At 46.0% G+C, this 15,657-nt stretch overlaps 1 protein-coding gene across 6 annotated transcripts in view; it reads left to right on the forward strand.

The window, feature by feature from the left end:
- Positions 1 to 15,657, forward strand: part of KIAA1671 (KIAA1671 ortholog) — a 65,793-nt gene that overhangs the window by 39,783 nt on the left and 10,353 nt on the right. The window contains exon 1 of one of the 6 annotated variants that reach the window (XM_069030780.1): positions 4,364 to 4,880. The exons of 3 other annotated variants lie outside the window; for them this stretch is intronic. In XM_069030780.1, coding sequence (XP_068886881.1) covers positions 4,596 to 4,880 — 285 coding nt within the window. In that variant the 5' untranslated portion in view covers positions 4,364 to 4,595. Of the gene's footprint in view, positions 1 to 4,363; positions 4,881 to 11,374; positions 11,530 to 14,042; positions 14,151 to 15,657 lie in introns of those variants that run through there. 2 more of the 6 variants (XM_069030783.1, XM_069030781.1) reach the window with 2 other exon arrangements.

The raw sequence follows: 15,657 nt of genomic DNA on the forward strand, positions 1-15,657 counted from the left end.
GAAGGTGGCATGGTAAAATCTTCATGATGGGGTGTTTCATGTAAGAAATTCAGCCTGTAGTTAGGAATGTTCACTGCTCCTTCTTGGAATGTGAAAATTCAGTTGGCAAAATACAGAACACAGAGGCAAAAAGAAGGAGCCTGTAAAACCATGAGTTGTTTGTCGTGTCTGAGGAGCCCAAGAAAATTGAGTCTGGAGCTGTGCAACTGAGCCCAGCCCAGTGCTGCATCTTTAAATCGTCCATCCTGTCAAACACAAGAGGTTAAATTAAGTTCTCTTACTAATGAAGCAGAAGGAGAGTTGGTGTGGAATGCAGGGCCAGGACGGCCTTACAAGGGCAGGCTCTGCTCCCAGGGGTGCTGAGCACTGGGTGTCACAAGGTGGTCCTCACAAGTGCTGGGTCCTGCTCTTTGTAGGTGGGATGATGCCTCACAGAAAACCCTTTGGGAAGGCCTGAATTAATGCTAATTGCTGATTGGAGTGATGGGGGTGGTGATAAGAGGAACCCATCAGAGAGTGAATTCTGGACTGAGGTTCCCACAAGGGAAGAGCAGAAACTGTTGTCACAGTTAGTGCAGACTAAAATTGCCTATCCTTCTGTCCCGTCTACTCTGCTGGCAAAGGATCCTTCAGGGGACCCAGTCGAGGTGAAAACTAATCCTAGGTGTCTTGCTGGGTTTTCAACTGGATTTCCTTCCCAGTTCCATGCTGCTGGGATGGAGCTGGTGGCAGGGAAACCCCATGGGCTGGAAGGACTCACACCCATAAAGAGGCTGCAAGTCCCGCCTGCCCCTCCTGGGCTGTGTTCTGTACTCTGCTGCTTGCAGGCCTTCTTTGAATTGACCTTCCAATCCCACAGAGTCATTAACATAATTACATGTATTTGAGAGCAGGTGAAGCTCCAAATGAGCTGTAAGAGGCTTTTGGAAAATATAATGTAACCATGGAATTTTGTTTTCTGCTGAATGAGGGGAGAAACAAGGGTTGTTAGGTCTTTGTGCAGGGTTGTGTTTTTGAGCTGTAGGTGGAAGAGATGTTAACAATGGAAGTATCCAGCAATGTTTGAATAACGAGGTCCCATTTATACTGAGGTAATTAGTCATGCAGTTTGGGTAGCTGTGTGTATGTGCTCTCTGTTTTCTGGAGCTGCAGATCCCTGACAGACCCAGGGTGAGATAATCACTTGGATTTGTCAAGGGTAGAAGATCATTTTGTGCTGTTCTTGTTCAGGAACAACCCCTCACTCAGCCAAGACTGCTGGGCTGGGGGCCAGTTAGAGAATCCTTCCCTGTGAGGGTGGTGAGGCACTGGCAGAGGTTGCCCAGAGAAGCTGTGGCTGCTCCATCCCTGGAAGTGTCCAAGGCCAGGTTGGACAGGGCTTAGCACTGGTCTAGTGGAAGGTGCCCATGGTCTCCAAGGGAAGGGACCCTAAAGCTCATTTTGTTCCAGTCCCCTGCAAATTTAGCTGAAGTGGTGGAAAAATCTCCAACCATTTGAATTTGATGGTGAAGGTGCATCTGGTTGTCCTCTAAAGCATTTTGCCCTGATGTTAATTGAGGTGTAAATCTAAGCAGTAATTTAGATGCTTCAATACCCAGCAGTGTGTTCACGTGGTGCCAGAAGATCCTAAATTTAGTATTGCAGAAAGACTCAAATCAGCACTTTTTCAATCTTCTGAGGGCAAAAATGGTATATTTGATATAACATTCTTTTTTCAGGGGAAGTATAATAAAAAGTGGAATATATTCTGTAGTGAATTTTCAGATCCTTCAAGTTCCATGCACATGTGAGGAGTCCTTGCAGCGAGCTGTAGGAGTGCCTTGCTCTGTGGATCCTTGCTGAAACCTGGCTCTGCCTCTCCCCCTGTTTGCCCCAGGTGATATTCCAGAAGGGGAGTTAAATTTGGGTTCTGCTCTGCCCATCCTGGTGAGGTGAAGGAACTGCTGACTACCTCACATGGCAGCTCCAGGCAGAGCTCTCGGGCTGCTATTTCAGGGGCTCCCACATCAGATGGAGCCTGAAACCCTCTGGAATGGCAGAGTGCCCCGTGCAGAATCCCTGCACTGCAGCAGGCACAGAGCTGCACTTGCAAAGGCACAGATGTTTGAAATATCACACTTAGATTTAACAGCATAAAAATGTGCAGTAAGTCTTAAATTCCAGCCTTGGATGCAGGATCTCTGTCATTCGTGAAGCATTATCCATAACTCTGGTAGATAAATTAATTTTTTTCCTATTTTTTTACAAATCTAAGAAACACCGAGCTCTTGGGGCTTCTGGTCAAAACTATCTCCATTTCCATACAAAAATAACCCTGCAGCTCTTTATGAGAAGAGCTGTTTGAGGGGGAAAAAAAAGTATTTTGTGTTGGTTGGATTTTCTTTTATCACTGAGAGGTTTTATGAGGCTACTAATTTGAGAATGTTCAAAACAAATACATTCAAAAATAAGAATAAGTTAGGGAATGCTACATTTTGTCACTGATGTTTTTCTTGGAGATAAATTACAGCTTGGTGGAGTTGAGCTCCTAAAAGCAGGGATTAAAAGGGAAGGCACCCCATTTCCTCAGGGCATCTTGGGATTGGGCATGTCTGCAAGGCACATTTCTGATACAATAAACCTTACGCAAGAACCATTGCATCAAATGTTATCTAGAAATTCTTCGTTCCATTGAATCCTCTTCCTGGATGGTTCAGAGGAGCAGAGGGTGATGCAAGTTCATGGTACTTTGTATGGCAAATTAAGCAACAGCCACAAACCCCCTTGAACAAACGAGAGCGAGCAGCTTCCAACATGCCTGTCTTGCCTCTTTACCCTCGGTCCTGAACTAGTCACGTCTTGACTTTGGACTTCTAAGTCCAAACTTATGTCATAAACTTAGGTTTATTGATTTAAACCCCTAGCTTTTATTCCTGCTGTCCTCCCAAGTGGGCTGTTCCCAGGAATTCCATGGCTGGTGACACCTGGGCTCCTGTCATTACCCTCAGTCGTTTTGGGTTTGTGGTACCAACCGTGGTTTTCCAGAAGCTGGGGAGGGAGCAGAGCTGGGAAAGGACATGGAGCCCTTCCTCAGAACAGGGAACAGTGTAGCCAAGTGGAAAAAAACGGCTTCCAGTGGTCAGACCTGTTCAGCTTTGGTTTGAGCCTCTGGCTTAATCATTATCCTGTGCCGATAGCACAGTCACTGAGTGGGACATGTCCTCTTTGAGGCCGTGAATGGCACAAGGAACCAGGTGCAGGAGGTGGCACTGCCCGTGTGCCCGTTGAGCAGCAGCAGCGGGGTGTAGGTGTGGCCCCATCCCGGTGGGAATCCTCTGGTGTCTGTGTGAGGTGTTCCGTGGCACAGCCGCGTTCCCCAGGAAGGGTTAAAATCACTAAGTCCACGTGACATATGCAAACTATGAATCATTCCAATAGATCTGTGCAACTCCTGCCTGCTCCGGAGCCAGCAGATGCTGTTCCCTGCGTTGCCATGGGAACCCTGCCTGTACTATAATAAAGCCCAGCCCAGATCCTTCCTTGGGCAGACCTCTGCGGCTGGTCACCTCCTCATTGTTTCCTCCCCGGAGCACAGGCGAGGCAGGGACGGAGAGGAGGGATCGGCATTCCAGAGGCAGCGTTCTCCTGCTTGTAACCTCGTGTGCCTTAGTCGGGAGCGCTGGGAGCGTGGCAGCCCCTGCCTGGGAGCCAGACGGGCTACAAACAGCTGTGCATCCAGAGCTGCTTCCAGAGCTGCTCGGGGCCGTGCAAGGAGAGCAGGCGTGGGGACAGTCCGTGCGTTTGTCCCTCGGCTGGGAGCCCCCCTGGAAGCAGAGGAGCTGATGTCATCCAGCAGCTCTTTTGGCAGGCTCTGAGCAGCCAACGAGTCCCGCGGGGAAGGCTGGACACGCTTCCCCTTCAGCCTCCCCCGGCTTCGCTCCGCAGTTCTGCCAGGGGAGAGCTTCAGGATGGTTCCGAAGGCAGCGAGGCTGGTGAGGAGGGGATTCTGCTGCTGACACCCTTCTGCAGAGTTTTTTTGGGAAGAAAAGAATCTGGATTTATTGTTTAGAAGATCGAATCGATTTGCTGCTAAATGGATTGTATAGGAGCACCAGAACTTTGGTCAATGCACTCTCATCTGACGAGTGGCCGAGCCAGGAGAATAAGATTTGTTTTATCCTTCTGATATTTACAGCAAAACAAAAACTTGGCTTAAAAAGGGAGTTGCTTTTCCTGCTCTGAAATGAGGGAGTAAGAGCCTAATTCTCTGCTTGCAAATGGACTCGTTTCAAGTGACTGTGTCAGGATTTAAACATTGATTTATCTCTTTAACATGGCTGAATTAAACATATTTTGATGGAACTCTGGAAAGCCGATTGTAAGTAGGAAAAGTCTTTTATTTTTTCCTACTTGACAAATACCAATCTCCCACCTCACATCTTTGGTTATTTAATTTTAGGAATATGCTGAGGGTGATAGTGCAGTGCTGTTTACCTTAGCTGGAAGTATTTTATACACGGAATCACTTTTCGCAAAATAAATCAGGGTTGTTAAGGAGAATCTATTTTAATTGCTACTGGATATTGATATCTCATCTCAGCTGGAAAAAAAAAAAAATGGATTACCTTGGAGACAAACTGACAGTGGCACAAACTCACATGACCCAGTGGATGGGCACAGTGCGGAGATCCTTGCAGGAAGCACTAAATTTAGTCACTACTGCGGTGGCTCATGAGCGGAGTGGCGGGGAAGGTGGCACCAGGACTCCCTTCAAGAGAACCTCTTCCTTCAGACACTTTGCATCCCGGAGCAGAGAGTCCTTCCGAAGGTTTTCAGTGCGGAGTCAGCAGAGGTTTTCCTCTTTGAGGAAGAGGCAGCCCAGCTCAGAGCCACCCGAGCTTGTAAGCGATGCACCTTTTTGAGACCCTCAAGGGAGAGAATATGATAAAAACCCTCGGGTTTGTTGCAGCCTTTTATCTCCTAACAAAACCTACCTCCTGTCTGCTTTTCCATCTAAAAACAGCCCCCAAAACACCTCCACATAGTGCTGTCTGTCTGTCTGCTCTCCCAGCTGCTTTCTTCCTGCAGCGCAGGTGGATGTTTTCATTTGCCAGGGAGTCAAGGTTTGGGGAATGGGGAAAATGTGGTTGATTTTTAAGGTAGGACAAGTATTGGTCTGAAATGAGGAAGTTAATCTGACAATGGTCTGGTGTCAGTCAGTTCCCCAGCACAGGCCAGCATGGCTTTGGGTGTGCTTCAGTATTTGTGATTTTCCAGTAAAAAAATGCCTGAAGCTAAATTTGTAAGAAGAGTGAAGTGCTGTCACTGTGCAGGCAACATAAATGATCATTATTCCCTTCTTTTATTGAAAAAAGGGTGTTTTTTCTCAGAATGCTTCCATCTTTGTCATAGATGTCATAGAAGTGATAGGGTCAATGTGACTTGTGAAGGCTGTGGTGTGACAGAGGCAGGGTGCAATTCCTGGGACCAAAGTAAAGGTGAAGAGCTCCTGGTTCCCCACAGCTCTGTGCCAGATGGAGCCCTTTCCCCTCCCTTTTCCATTAGCTTCCAGGTTATGTTCAGGAAGGACTGTCTGTATTCCATGGCATGGCAGAGTGGTGGAGGAGAGGCTGGTTTCCTGAGGCTGCCACGATCCTCCCAACCAATTCTAGTTCTGGCACATCCTGCAAAGCAGCAAAGGTTTGGGGTGATAGGGAGTGAAAGGGAAACAAACCTGGTTTATTCTGTTTTATTTCACGGAGAGGAGCTGAAACCAGTGGTTTGAGTTGTACCTGAAACTGGGGATTTAAGCCCCATGTTTGACCAGGGGAAATGAGTGACTGTGGTTGAGTTGTGTGGAAAGGGGCCCCAAGCCTTGGTGCCAATGTGTTGAGTAAATCCAAACTCTCTGAAGTGGCTGAAATGTTTTGGTTTCTTTTTTTTTATTATTAAACAAAACAGTTACTCATTGTGAAGTGCAAACACGGGCAGCTCTGCTGTGGCCTCGCGGGGTTTGCTCAGGGAATGAGTGCAGGTGATGCTGCATTCCTTGGGCAGGTGTGGTGTTTGAATACTTCTGTTTCCAGTGCTCTCTATCAGCTCTGGGTAGAGCATTTCTGTCCCAGCTTGCTATCCATGTCCTGTTTGGACAGTCTGGGAAAGAAAATAGTGTCAAGTAAGCACAAAAGAATGAAGAAGAAAATATTTGGTAACCACTGTTACAGCGTTAGCATGGTGAAGTTCTCTCGCTTTCTTTTTTAAGCTGGTGTTTTAGATTTATTGGAATCATCTGAATGAACAACTCGTGTGAAAGAAGGCTGAAAAATGGGAATGTGAAACCTGCAAAGGACAAATGTTCTGCTGTCCTAGGCAGCCCTGCTTACGGAGCAGAAATCGGGAGACACGGAGTGACCTTTTCACTTAAGTCACTGATGACAGTGCTGGAGCTGCTGTTCCTCTGTTTCAGCAGGAATTTTGCTTGTGCTTGGCTTTATGTGTGAATTTGGTTTCACTTGGGCTCAAACTTAAGGTCTGAGCACTCCAAGAAGTTTGTGGTTGGTGCCATTGTGTCTGTGGCAAATGACTGAGACCTGGAGCCGGTACTTTTTTACCTGATTGCAACAGGGTTCTGTCTCAGTCCTTAAAACTACTACCAAAAACTGTGGAATGAGTAAAAAGCATGTAATTCATATGAACTGACTTCTGTGCTGCTTTAGGGCTGTAGTGTAGAGCAGTCACTCAGTGCTGATGGAGTTTTTAAACAAGGGTCAGCCGTGCTCATGAGCTCCTGCCTGACGCAGTGAGGGCCAGTGGCTTCCAGCTCCCTTTCCTGCTGCCACTGGTGGCTACTGGTTGAGAATTTGGCATTGTACAAGGCAAGGAAACGTGTCCAAATTCAACTTGGGTAGCACAATTTAAGTCAGTGTGAGTAAACTTCTTCAGCCTCACATCTGCGAATCCATAGCTGAGCTTGCAGAAGTTTTTACTTTGCAGTGAGACTTTTTAAATAGAAGCTGATTTTTCTTTCAGGTATTTTTATTGAGTTAATTGTCCATTTTCATCTCATGTCATCAGCTTGGTGTCTTTGTAAGAGGAGCAGAGATACATGCATTAAACATGGCCTCTGATTTAATCAGGGTCTCTCGGTCATGGTTCTATTATAGGTGTGAGATCTGGTTTCACAGCCAGCTCTGTTCTAGGTCTCGAGGTTTGTTGCCATACAATAAAACCAGGGCAGTTGTCTGATGCCCTTGGCTCCACTTACACTGCTAAAAAAAGTCATGGAAAACCTTGGGGGTGTTTCACACAGAACAGGAAAGATGAATTCTGGGGCTGAGAGTGGTCGATGTGTTTTACCTAAATTGCTCTGCTGTGTGTTAGAAATAACACCAAAGTGCCTTTAGTAGTGGTTTGCTTTTGGTGTACTGGGCAGTCAAAGAAAATGGTGTTTTCATTCAAAATTCATCTGGCAGCATTATTTAGTTTAAATTCAGTTTTTGATATAGTTCCAAAATAAAGATGGAAGTGGAGTGATTTGTTTGCTGCACGTGTCCCAGATGTGCTGGGAGGGCACTTAATCCTTCTGAGGGTTTTTGTTGCATCCTACAGCCTTTCCCCTGCTAGAGGCTGAAGTTCCCATCCTCGTTTTTATTAATCTTCCCAGATGTTTCTTTTCCAGCCAGTCTAAGCTTGTGCAGCTTGTTCCTGGGGAGAGCTGGTGGACTCTGACTTTTCCCATAGAACAGGATCCCTTTCTGGAGCAGGTGAGGGTCCTGGTTTGAGTTCCACACCTTCATTCACTGGGGGCTGTGTCTCTGCTTATAAAAAAGCTTTGATCTGCAGTGCCTGTTCTGTGGTACCCAAGTCTGTCTGCAGAAGTTTGTCCTTTGTGGTGAACATCCTTCAACAAACGATTTGTAAAAAGAAATTACTACAAGTTGGCACTTTGATTCTGAACTTGGAATAGGTACAGACCCTACAGGGGATAGTTGCTGAGCTCTTCTGCCCTAACATTCACCAAGAGCACAATGAATTGTTCTCAAAAGTAATTTTTTGGTACTATCAGCAAATGAAATTTTAATCTTTAAATGTTATCTTTAAATTCCCAGGGAGCTGTTAGGGTAGGGGGAAGCAAGTTTGCAGCAAGCAGGCTTTAAAAATGAGTTGTTTGTCTTGTTTGGGGGTGGGGGGAGGAGTGAAGCTGTTCAGTTTAATTAATGAAGATACAAGGGCCAGTGCTGAAACAGTTCCTGCTTTTTCATTCTTAATAACTTCTCTTTGGTTTAACAGGCCATGAACGTAGCTGGCAGATAAATCTGGGCCAGAAACCCATAGTGATGGGCATTTGGTGGCTGCCTTTGTTGTTCTCTCGTTATTTTTACAGGAATAATTATTTAAACGACTTTACTCTGTGATTTCACTTAGGCTGACTGCAAGGAGTTGATTTTTACCATGCTCTTAAACAAGAAGAAAATAGCATAAATAGATTTAGAGCTGGTATTTTGTGCTCATTCACATTACTGCCTTTTTTTTTTTTTCTTAAAGCTCTAAGTGACAGCTTTCAGGGGAAGTAAATTGTATTAAACAAAAACTTCTCTGAACACAAACCTTAGAATCCTAGAATCCCAGAAGGATTTGGGTTGAAAGGGGCCTTAAAATTATCTAGTCCCACACCCTGCCATGGTTTGGGATACCTTACAGTATCCCAGGTTGCTCCAGCCTGGCCTTGGACGCTTCCAGGGATGGGGTGGCCACAGCTTCTCTGGGCACCCTGTGCCAGGGCCTCACAGGCTCCCTATCCTGGCAATCCATTTTGACTGCAATTGGTAATACTGTGAAAGTTTTGGGAAACACTCCTGGTGTTCTGTGTGTGTGTGTTTTGACTGCTGTCTCCTAAAACATCTCCTGAGCTGTGCGAGCTGTGTGTTGAAACGAGCACGTTTGTTATTCACTTGTTGTCAGGAAATCCTATCACTTTCTGTACATCTTTAATTCCAGGCTTTAAGCTAATGAGCACTTCTTCCCAGGAATGTTTGTTTGAAGTTTAGCTTGTGTCTCATGTGGAGAGACGTTAACTGTGCAGAAGAGCTGTGAAATGCAGCATTTCGAGTAGGAGGTGTTGATTTCAACTATGCAGCTTTTCAAAAAAAGCAAATCTATTCCCTCCTTGGCATCCCAGTATGAAATTGCCTTGTTCTGGCTTGTGCCTCTTGCAGTGTTGAAGTCGAGGGATCCTGTTCCACGCTCAGTGCCAGGTTTTATTAACACTGATGGGAGTTACACGTGCCCTGGGGAGAGCCTGGATTCCCTGTGGCTGCTCAGGATCTTCCTGACAGAGCCTCTGGCTCCTTGCTGCTGCCTTGGCTTTCTTGGAGATTCATTCCTTATCAGCTTGGCTGCCTGAGGCTGAAAAGGAAATTTAATCTGATGATATAGGAGAGGCTTTAAAGATGTTCCCAGCTAGTTCCTCTGCTGTGGCGTTGTACGTTCCCACCTCTCAGAGGAAGTGCTGTGGTGGCTCACGCAGCCCTAGCAGGGCTTATATTTAGAATTTAGCTCTCATCTGCTTTTTGCACATCGAGTCAACCTCTGCTCCATCTTCAGCCTTGCCCTGAACCAGCTGACGTGTGTGTGATGAGTGTTCACAGCGGGGCAGAGCAGCTTGATTTGCAGGGTAGAAAAAACGACAGACCCTCAAATATCTTTGAAATCCTCTGTGAAATGAGGAAAGTAACGGCACCAGGAGTCAGCACAGGAGCAGGGAGCTGATGTCACTGCAGGATCGTAACCAGATCCCTGGCAAACCCAACTTCATCTGCATTAATTTAACCACATTCTCTGCTGTGGCCAGAATCGATGCTGGGTAGACTTTGTGTCTGTCTCTGGTGTTGCAGCCTGTGCCAGGGCTTTACCACCCTCACAGGGAAGAATTTCTTCCTGGTATCTAATCTAAACCTGCCCTATGCCAGTTTAAAACCATACCCCCTCCATGTCCTTGTCCAAAGTCCGTCTCCAGCTCTCTTGGAGCCCCTTTAGTACATCTGCTTTGCTGCAATTTTTGCTGTGCCTTTCCAGGGAGAAGAGGGTTGGGATTCAGGCCTGTGCATCAATGGGGAAGCAATGACAAGGTGGAGAATTAGACCAGTCACCCTCTAAAAACAACTCCTGTTTCGTAAGGGAAATGCTGTCAGGCTTTAGCATCAGGGATGTCGTTGGTGGTTGGGTATCGTATCCCTGTGGAAGAGGCAAGGAAAACACGGATGGAGAGGCAGCCCAGGGTTGCATAGCAACAGGGAGGCTGTCAGGGCTGATGGCATTTATGAGATGCTTGGTACCGTGGGACTGGAACATTACTGCCCATGGGAGAGGGAAACATTCATTATTTAAAGGATTTTTGAGCAGAGCAGTGTAGCTCCTCAGGATCTAAGAGAGCTGAATATGTTGTGTGAGTGCTCACAGTCACATGGGGCACACGTGTGTTTCTGCAGGCGTTGCTTGTGCATTCAGCAGCAGCAGCTCCAGTTTCCCACATAAAACCAGCTTGTCCTGCCCAGCCTAGGATGCACTGGGGCCAGTGGGATCATGGAATGGTCTGGATTGGAAGGGACCATAAAGCCCATCCCATTCCACCCCCTGCCATGGGCAGGGACACCTTCCACTAGCAGGGTGCTCCAAGCCCCATCCAGCCTGGCCTTGGGCACTTCCAGGGATCCAGGGGCAGCCACAGCTTCTCTGGGCACCCTGTGCCAGGGCCTCCCCACCCTCACAGGGAAGAACTTCTTCCTAACATTAATCTGAAGCTACTGTCTGTCAGTGGGAAGCCATTCCACCTTGTCCAAAGTCCCTCCCCAGCTCTTTTGGAGCCCCTTTAGGTACTAAAAGGCCACAGTAAGGTCTCCCTGGAGCCTTCTCTTCTCCAGGCTGAACAACCTCAACTCTCAGCCTTTCCTTATGAGAGAGCTGCTCCATCTCTCTGATCATTTTCACGGCCTCTTCTGGACTCGCTCCAACAGCTCCATGTCCTCCCTGTACTGGGACCCCAGAGCTGGACATCCCACAGAGGGATGTTCCACTTGAACAGACACCACAGCCACTCACTGCCATCTCCTTAATCCTCTGACCACACTGGAGGTGGCCGTGTTGTGGTGTGAAAACCTGGAGCTTCTGGGTTGGATTAATTCCCTTAATTCTGTCCCTGCTCTTGGGGCTGGGCTCCAGGGATGGTGCAGTGCTGCCCTGTTTGAGGCTGTTGTTCTGACTGGCGTGTTTGGGAGGGCTGGGGAGCCTTCCCTCATGCTGGAGGTCTGTAACTCATCCCTGAGCTCAGCTGGGCAGTTCCTGGAACTCTTTATCTGGGGCTGCAGCAGGGAGGGTGGGGGCAGAAGGTGCTGCCTCAGCCTGGGACGCTGCCTGAGGCACTGACTCCATCCAGCAATTAATTTAAACACGGAGTTGGCCATCTCACCAGTCTGAATCCCACCTGATTGCTGGGAATTAAGAGGAGCTGGAGCCATGACTTACTCCTTGTGGGCAGCATTCATTGGATGGATAGTAAGTAGAGATGGAAATCCTGGGATCCTCTTCCCACTTGCTGTCCTGGCATTTGGGTGCTTCCAAATTAAAATCCACGGGCTGTGACCCACAGACCCTCTTATTGTGGTGGGGTTTTCAGTGTTTGGTTGGTTTCAATCTGATGTTATGTTCTGATGATTCTTTTAGTACTCCAAAATATATAGTTCACCTCTTAGTCCTTAGAATCCTTAGGATAATTGTAGAATAATTTAGGTTATAAAGGACTTGTGGAGCTCATCGAGCCCAGCATCCCATTCAAAGCAGTGTCAACTACAAAATAATGTCATAAAATAGGAACAGGTGGAGGTCTGTAGCTGTCTTCCTGGCATGCTGCAGGGGAGCAGCTGGAATACTTTTCTGGATTTTTAAGGACTTGTGAGCTCTTCTAAAATTCAGTGTCACACTTAAGGGGCAATTTGACCACATTTTTTATTTCTTTAATTAAAGTAAGGAGAGAGAAAAATGAAAAAAAAAAAATCCCTTTTCAAGAAACCAGCACCGTTTTTTCTCTGAGTTGTGTATTAACAAGGCAGATGGTCAAAACTTCCTTCCATTGTGCAGTTTCTCTTCATATCCAATCCATGTCAGTGGAATTCAGCTCTGAACATTCACACTCAAGCTGTGGGCTGTCACTTTGGCTGGCTGATGTCTCGGGCTCCTTGGCGAAAAAAGATATTTTTGAAACTGTCTGTGCAGCTTCTGACTCAGGAGATCTCTTGGAGCTGCTGTTCCTCCTGTGCCAGGTCTTCATTTCCCATCCATGCAGGAGGGTTTTGCACATAAATGTCTGTGTTAACTCAGATTTAGAGGTGATTTTGGGGCTTCTGGGACCAACGTTGTGTGTGCATCGTTTTCAGGAATGGGAAATTGCAGGAATAATCAGCCCTGGACTGTAGCCAAGCCCAGCTTAATTCCAAGGGAGGACTGGAAGAGGCATAATGGCTCATTTTAGAAGAAGAACCAGAGGCAAAGCAGGACACAGCTCAGCTGTTTTATTTTATAGAAAAATTAAGTAGATTTTTTTCCTGGCTCCTGGCATAAGAATTGGGAAGTTAAAGATCAAAGCTTGGAGAATTACAGCATTTGAAACCTGGATCAGGTGTGGTTTTTATTTGATTTGGGAGATTTTTATGTCATTCTAAATTAGAAAAGTTCTAATTTGGGTTTATCTTGTGTGCTAAAAAGACACCAGACCCCTCTTTACTGCTTTTTCCTTTGGAATGATTAGTTTTCCAGTTTCCTGAATGTTCTGTTTATGGAGGAAATGTCTGTACCTGGCCTGGCTTCATGTGTTGATTGCCTTGAGTCTTTCAGGAATATGATGGCAGCGATAGAAAAGAGGTCTTCAGAAAAAAAAGCTAAAACTCTTCATTCTTGCTAATAATGACTTTCTGGCAAGGAAAATCTTCCTGATTTGTTATCACTTCCTTCCTCAGCACCCCCTCTCCTCTGAGCTGCTGCACAGGCTATAAATTGCTTTTCTGCACCGCCCTCGGTGCCCCCAGCCAACACCTCCTCCACCAGCCAAGGAGAGGATCAGCTCCTCTTCCCACTCCTTATTTTTGTGCTTGGTACCTAGAGAACGTTTATTTTTTCCAATTAATCATTTGGCACCTTAAAAAGTACATGTTGAAAGGGCCTGTCAGGGAAGGACACAATTGTCTTGAAATAAGCAGCTTCCTCCAGAAGCAAAATGAAATAATGATTCTGAATATAACAAAGTCCTTAGAATGTAGAGAACTCTAGGTTTCCTAGAGTTTGGAGTGTTTTATTCCTGACATTTAGACTTTGTTTGTTGTATTGAACTTTACTACTTCTGAAGACACTGTGGAGTTATTTTATTTCTTTTTCAGGCTTGTTTTGGGTTTAGCACAGAGAAATAACTCTGCTAATGGTGTGTTTCTGGCCAGCAGGGTAAAATGTTGGGAATTACTGAGCCTGTCTTTGCATCTAAACTTGACCCCTGTGGCTGCTGAGCCCTTGTTATCTGGGCTGTCCACACCCCTCCTGTCCAGCCCCCACGGCCCTGATAACTCTGCACTATGTAAACAAGGGCTCCCCACTGCAACAGGACAAAAGTTGCTCCTTTGCTGCTCCTGTTCCTGTTTCTAAGCTTTTTAGTCTAATTTCTAGTAGAAACAGCGTGAGTGATTGCAAATAAAAAGGTCTGTGCTGTGTGTGGAGGTAACGGGCTTTAGTCATAACCAGTGGGAAATACTGGATTGTAAGAGTGGGGTAACTCGTGATGTGAGATTGGGATTGAAAAAAATCCATAATAAGCATCAACCTGGGGAAAAAAACCACCTGGATGAGCATGGACAGTTGGGGAAGGAAGTGGGAAGAACCACTGGAATTTGTTAGTGCCTTTCCTAGAAGTGCAGCCGCCGGCCAAAGGTGCCGTGGCCACTGGGTGAGAGCCCAGCCCAGGAGTCCCTGGAGCAAATCATGGGATTGGGAAGTTGCAGAGGGAATTTGTGGAAGGCAAGACATACAGCCAAGCCAAGCAGAAGGAAATGCCCTGTGGTTTCTATCTCCCATGTTGGAAGCAGCGTGTGCCTGGCTCGCGTTTGGAATCTTGTACCTGGCATGGACTGGGAAATGTAAGAGCTTAACTCGCCTCCAGGCATTCATGTACTTACCTGTATTTAGATATCTGTATAGGATAGGTTGGACTCCATCTTTCTGAGGTTTTTCTCCAACCTTAGGAATCCTATGATTGCATGAAGTGTAAGAACCGGTGAATTCTGGGGCTGCAGGAACATCTGGAGTACGAAAAGCAGGAAACATCTGTTCTGTGTAACTCACAAACTGAGCCTGTTTTACTTGAGTATTACAAACAGAATTTAACTTGATCTTTACCTCTGAGGTTTGTGGTGATCGTTGGAGTAAGTGGTGGAGCCTTTTGTATTTTCTTTGCATTAAAACACAAACACTTTGTCAGCAGCAAAGAGCACAACAGGGCTGGCAAGTGGCCGTGGCCACTGGGAAATAAGAAGTGGTTATGAGAGCTGGAGGTGCTGAGACTTCTTCAGTAGCCAGCTATCAGCACTGCTGAATTATCCTTAATGGTTTTATAGTCTTAAGGTGGCATTCTTTAGGTGTGCAAAATTAAGGAAATGAGAAAAAATGCAATCTCTCTTTTTTCCTCTCAGTAATATGAAGGAATTCTACATATTAAATGTGGGATTTCTTAATTATTGTTACTTTGTGTGTGCTGCCCAAAGAGAAGGAGATGTGACCTAGTCCTAGCAACGTGTTCTGCTCAATGGGTCTGAGGCAGGGGGTACTTATAAAGAGGGAAAAATCCTTGGATTTTTCCAAGGACAGGTGGAAAACCATGTAATTTGCTGTCAGATAAAATCTTGATAAGCAAAGCCGATCTGGAGCTGAAAGCCATGTTTGTATTTGTTCAGGGTAATGAAGGTGAAAGGGACCAACAGTTAATTATCTGCTCCCAGTGTAGGATTTCAGGAACTCTTGAAGCTCCCTGAGTAACTCAGCACAACTGCAGGGTTGTGTTGACATTGGTGTGCTGCAAATCTGGGGTGCCAGCACTGACCCACTTCTCTCCCCGGAAAGGGGCAGGCCTGGGATCCACTCCTTCCTTCTTAGCAAAGCAGCAGATCCATGAAATAAAAACAATCAAGAAATTAAAGGTCAGAATAGAACAAAGCAAACCCACCATGGTCTCTCCTGTGTTGGGTTTGGATGTTACATCAGTTTGTAGAAGGCTTTTTGTGTCTGGCCCTGTGCTTATTTATTTATTTGTGCATTTTATTTTGAATGTCTTCCAAAGAAAGCTTAAAAAAAAAAAAAGGATCTTTTTATTAAACCCAGGAAAAGAGCAGTGGAGTTGATGTTTGCCTGCTGTGCTTGAGGAGATGAAATGTCATTCCCAGCAGAATTCCTTGTGCTTGCATAGGTGCTTTGAGAAGTTGTATGCAACCTGAGATAAGAGCAATATTAAAGCAGCATGGAGTCACTGAAAACAGGGAATCAGCTCCAACCTCTAGATCCATTACTTGGCCAGGAAAACAATTATTGTAATTATTGTGCAGAGAATTATTGTACAGAGAATTGTTGTTCTGAGTTCCCAGCAGTTCTCTG

The sequence above is a fragment of the Aphelocoma coerulescens genome, chromosome 15 (genome assembly GCF_041296385.1).
Source record: "Aphelocoma coerulescens isolate FSJ_1873_10779 chromosome 15, UR_Acoe_1.0, whole genome shotgun sequence".
Classification (NCBI taxonomy): Eukaryota; Metazoa; Chordata; class Aves; order Passeriformes; family Corvidae; genus Aphelocoma; species Aphelocoma coerulescens.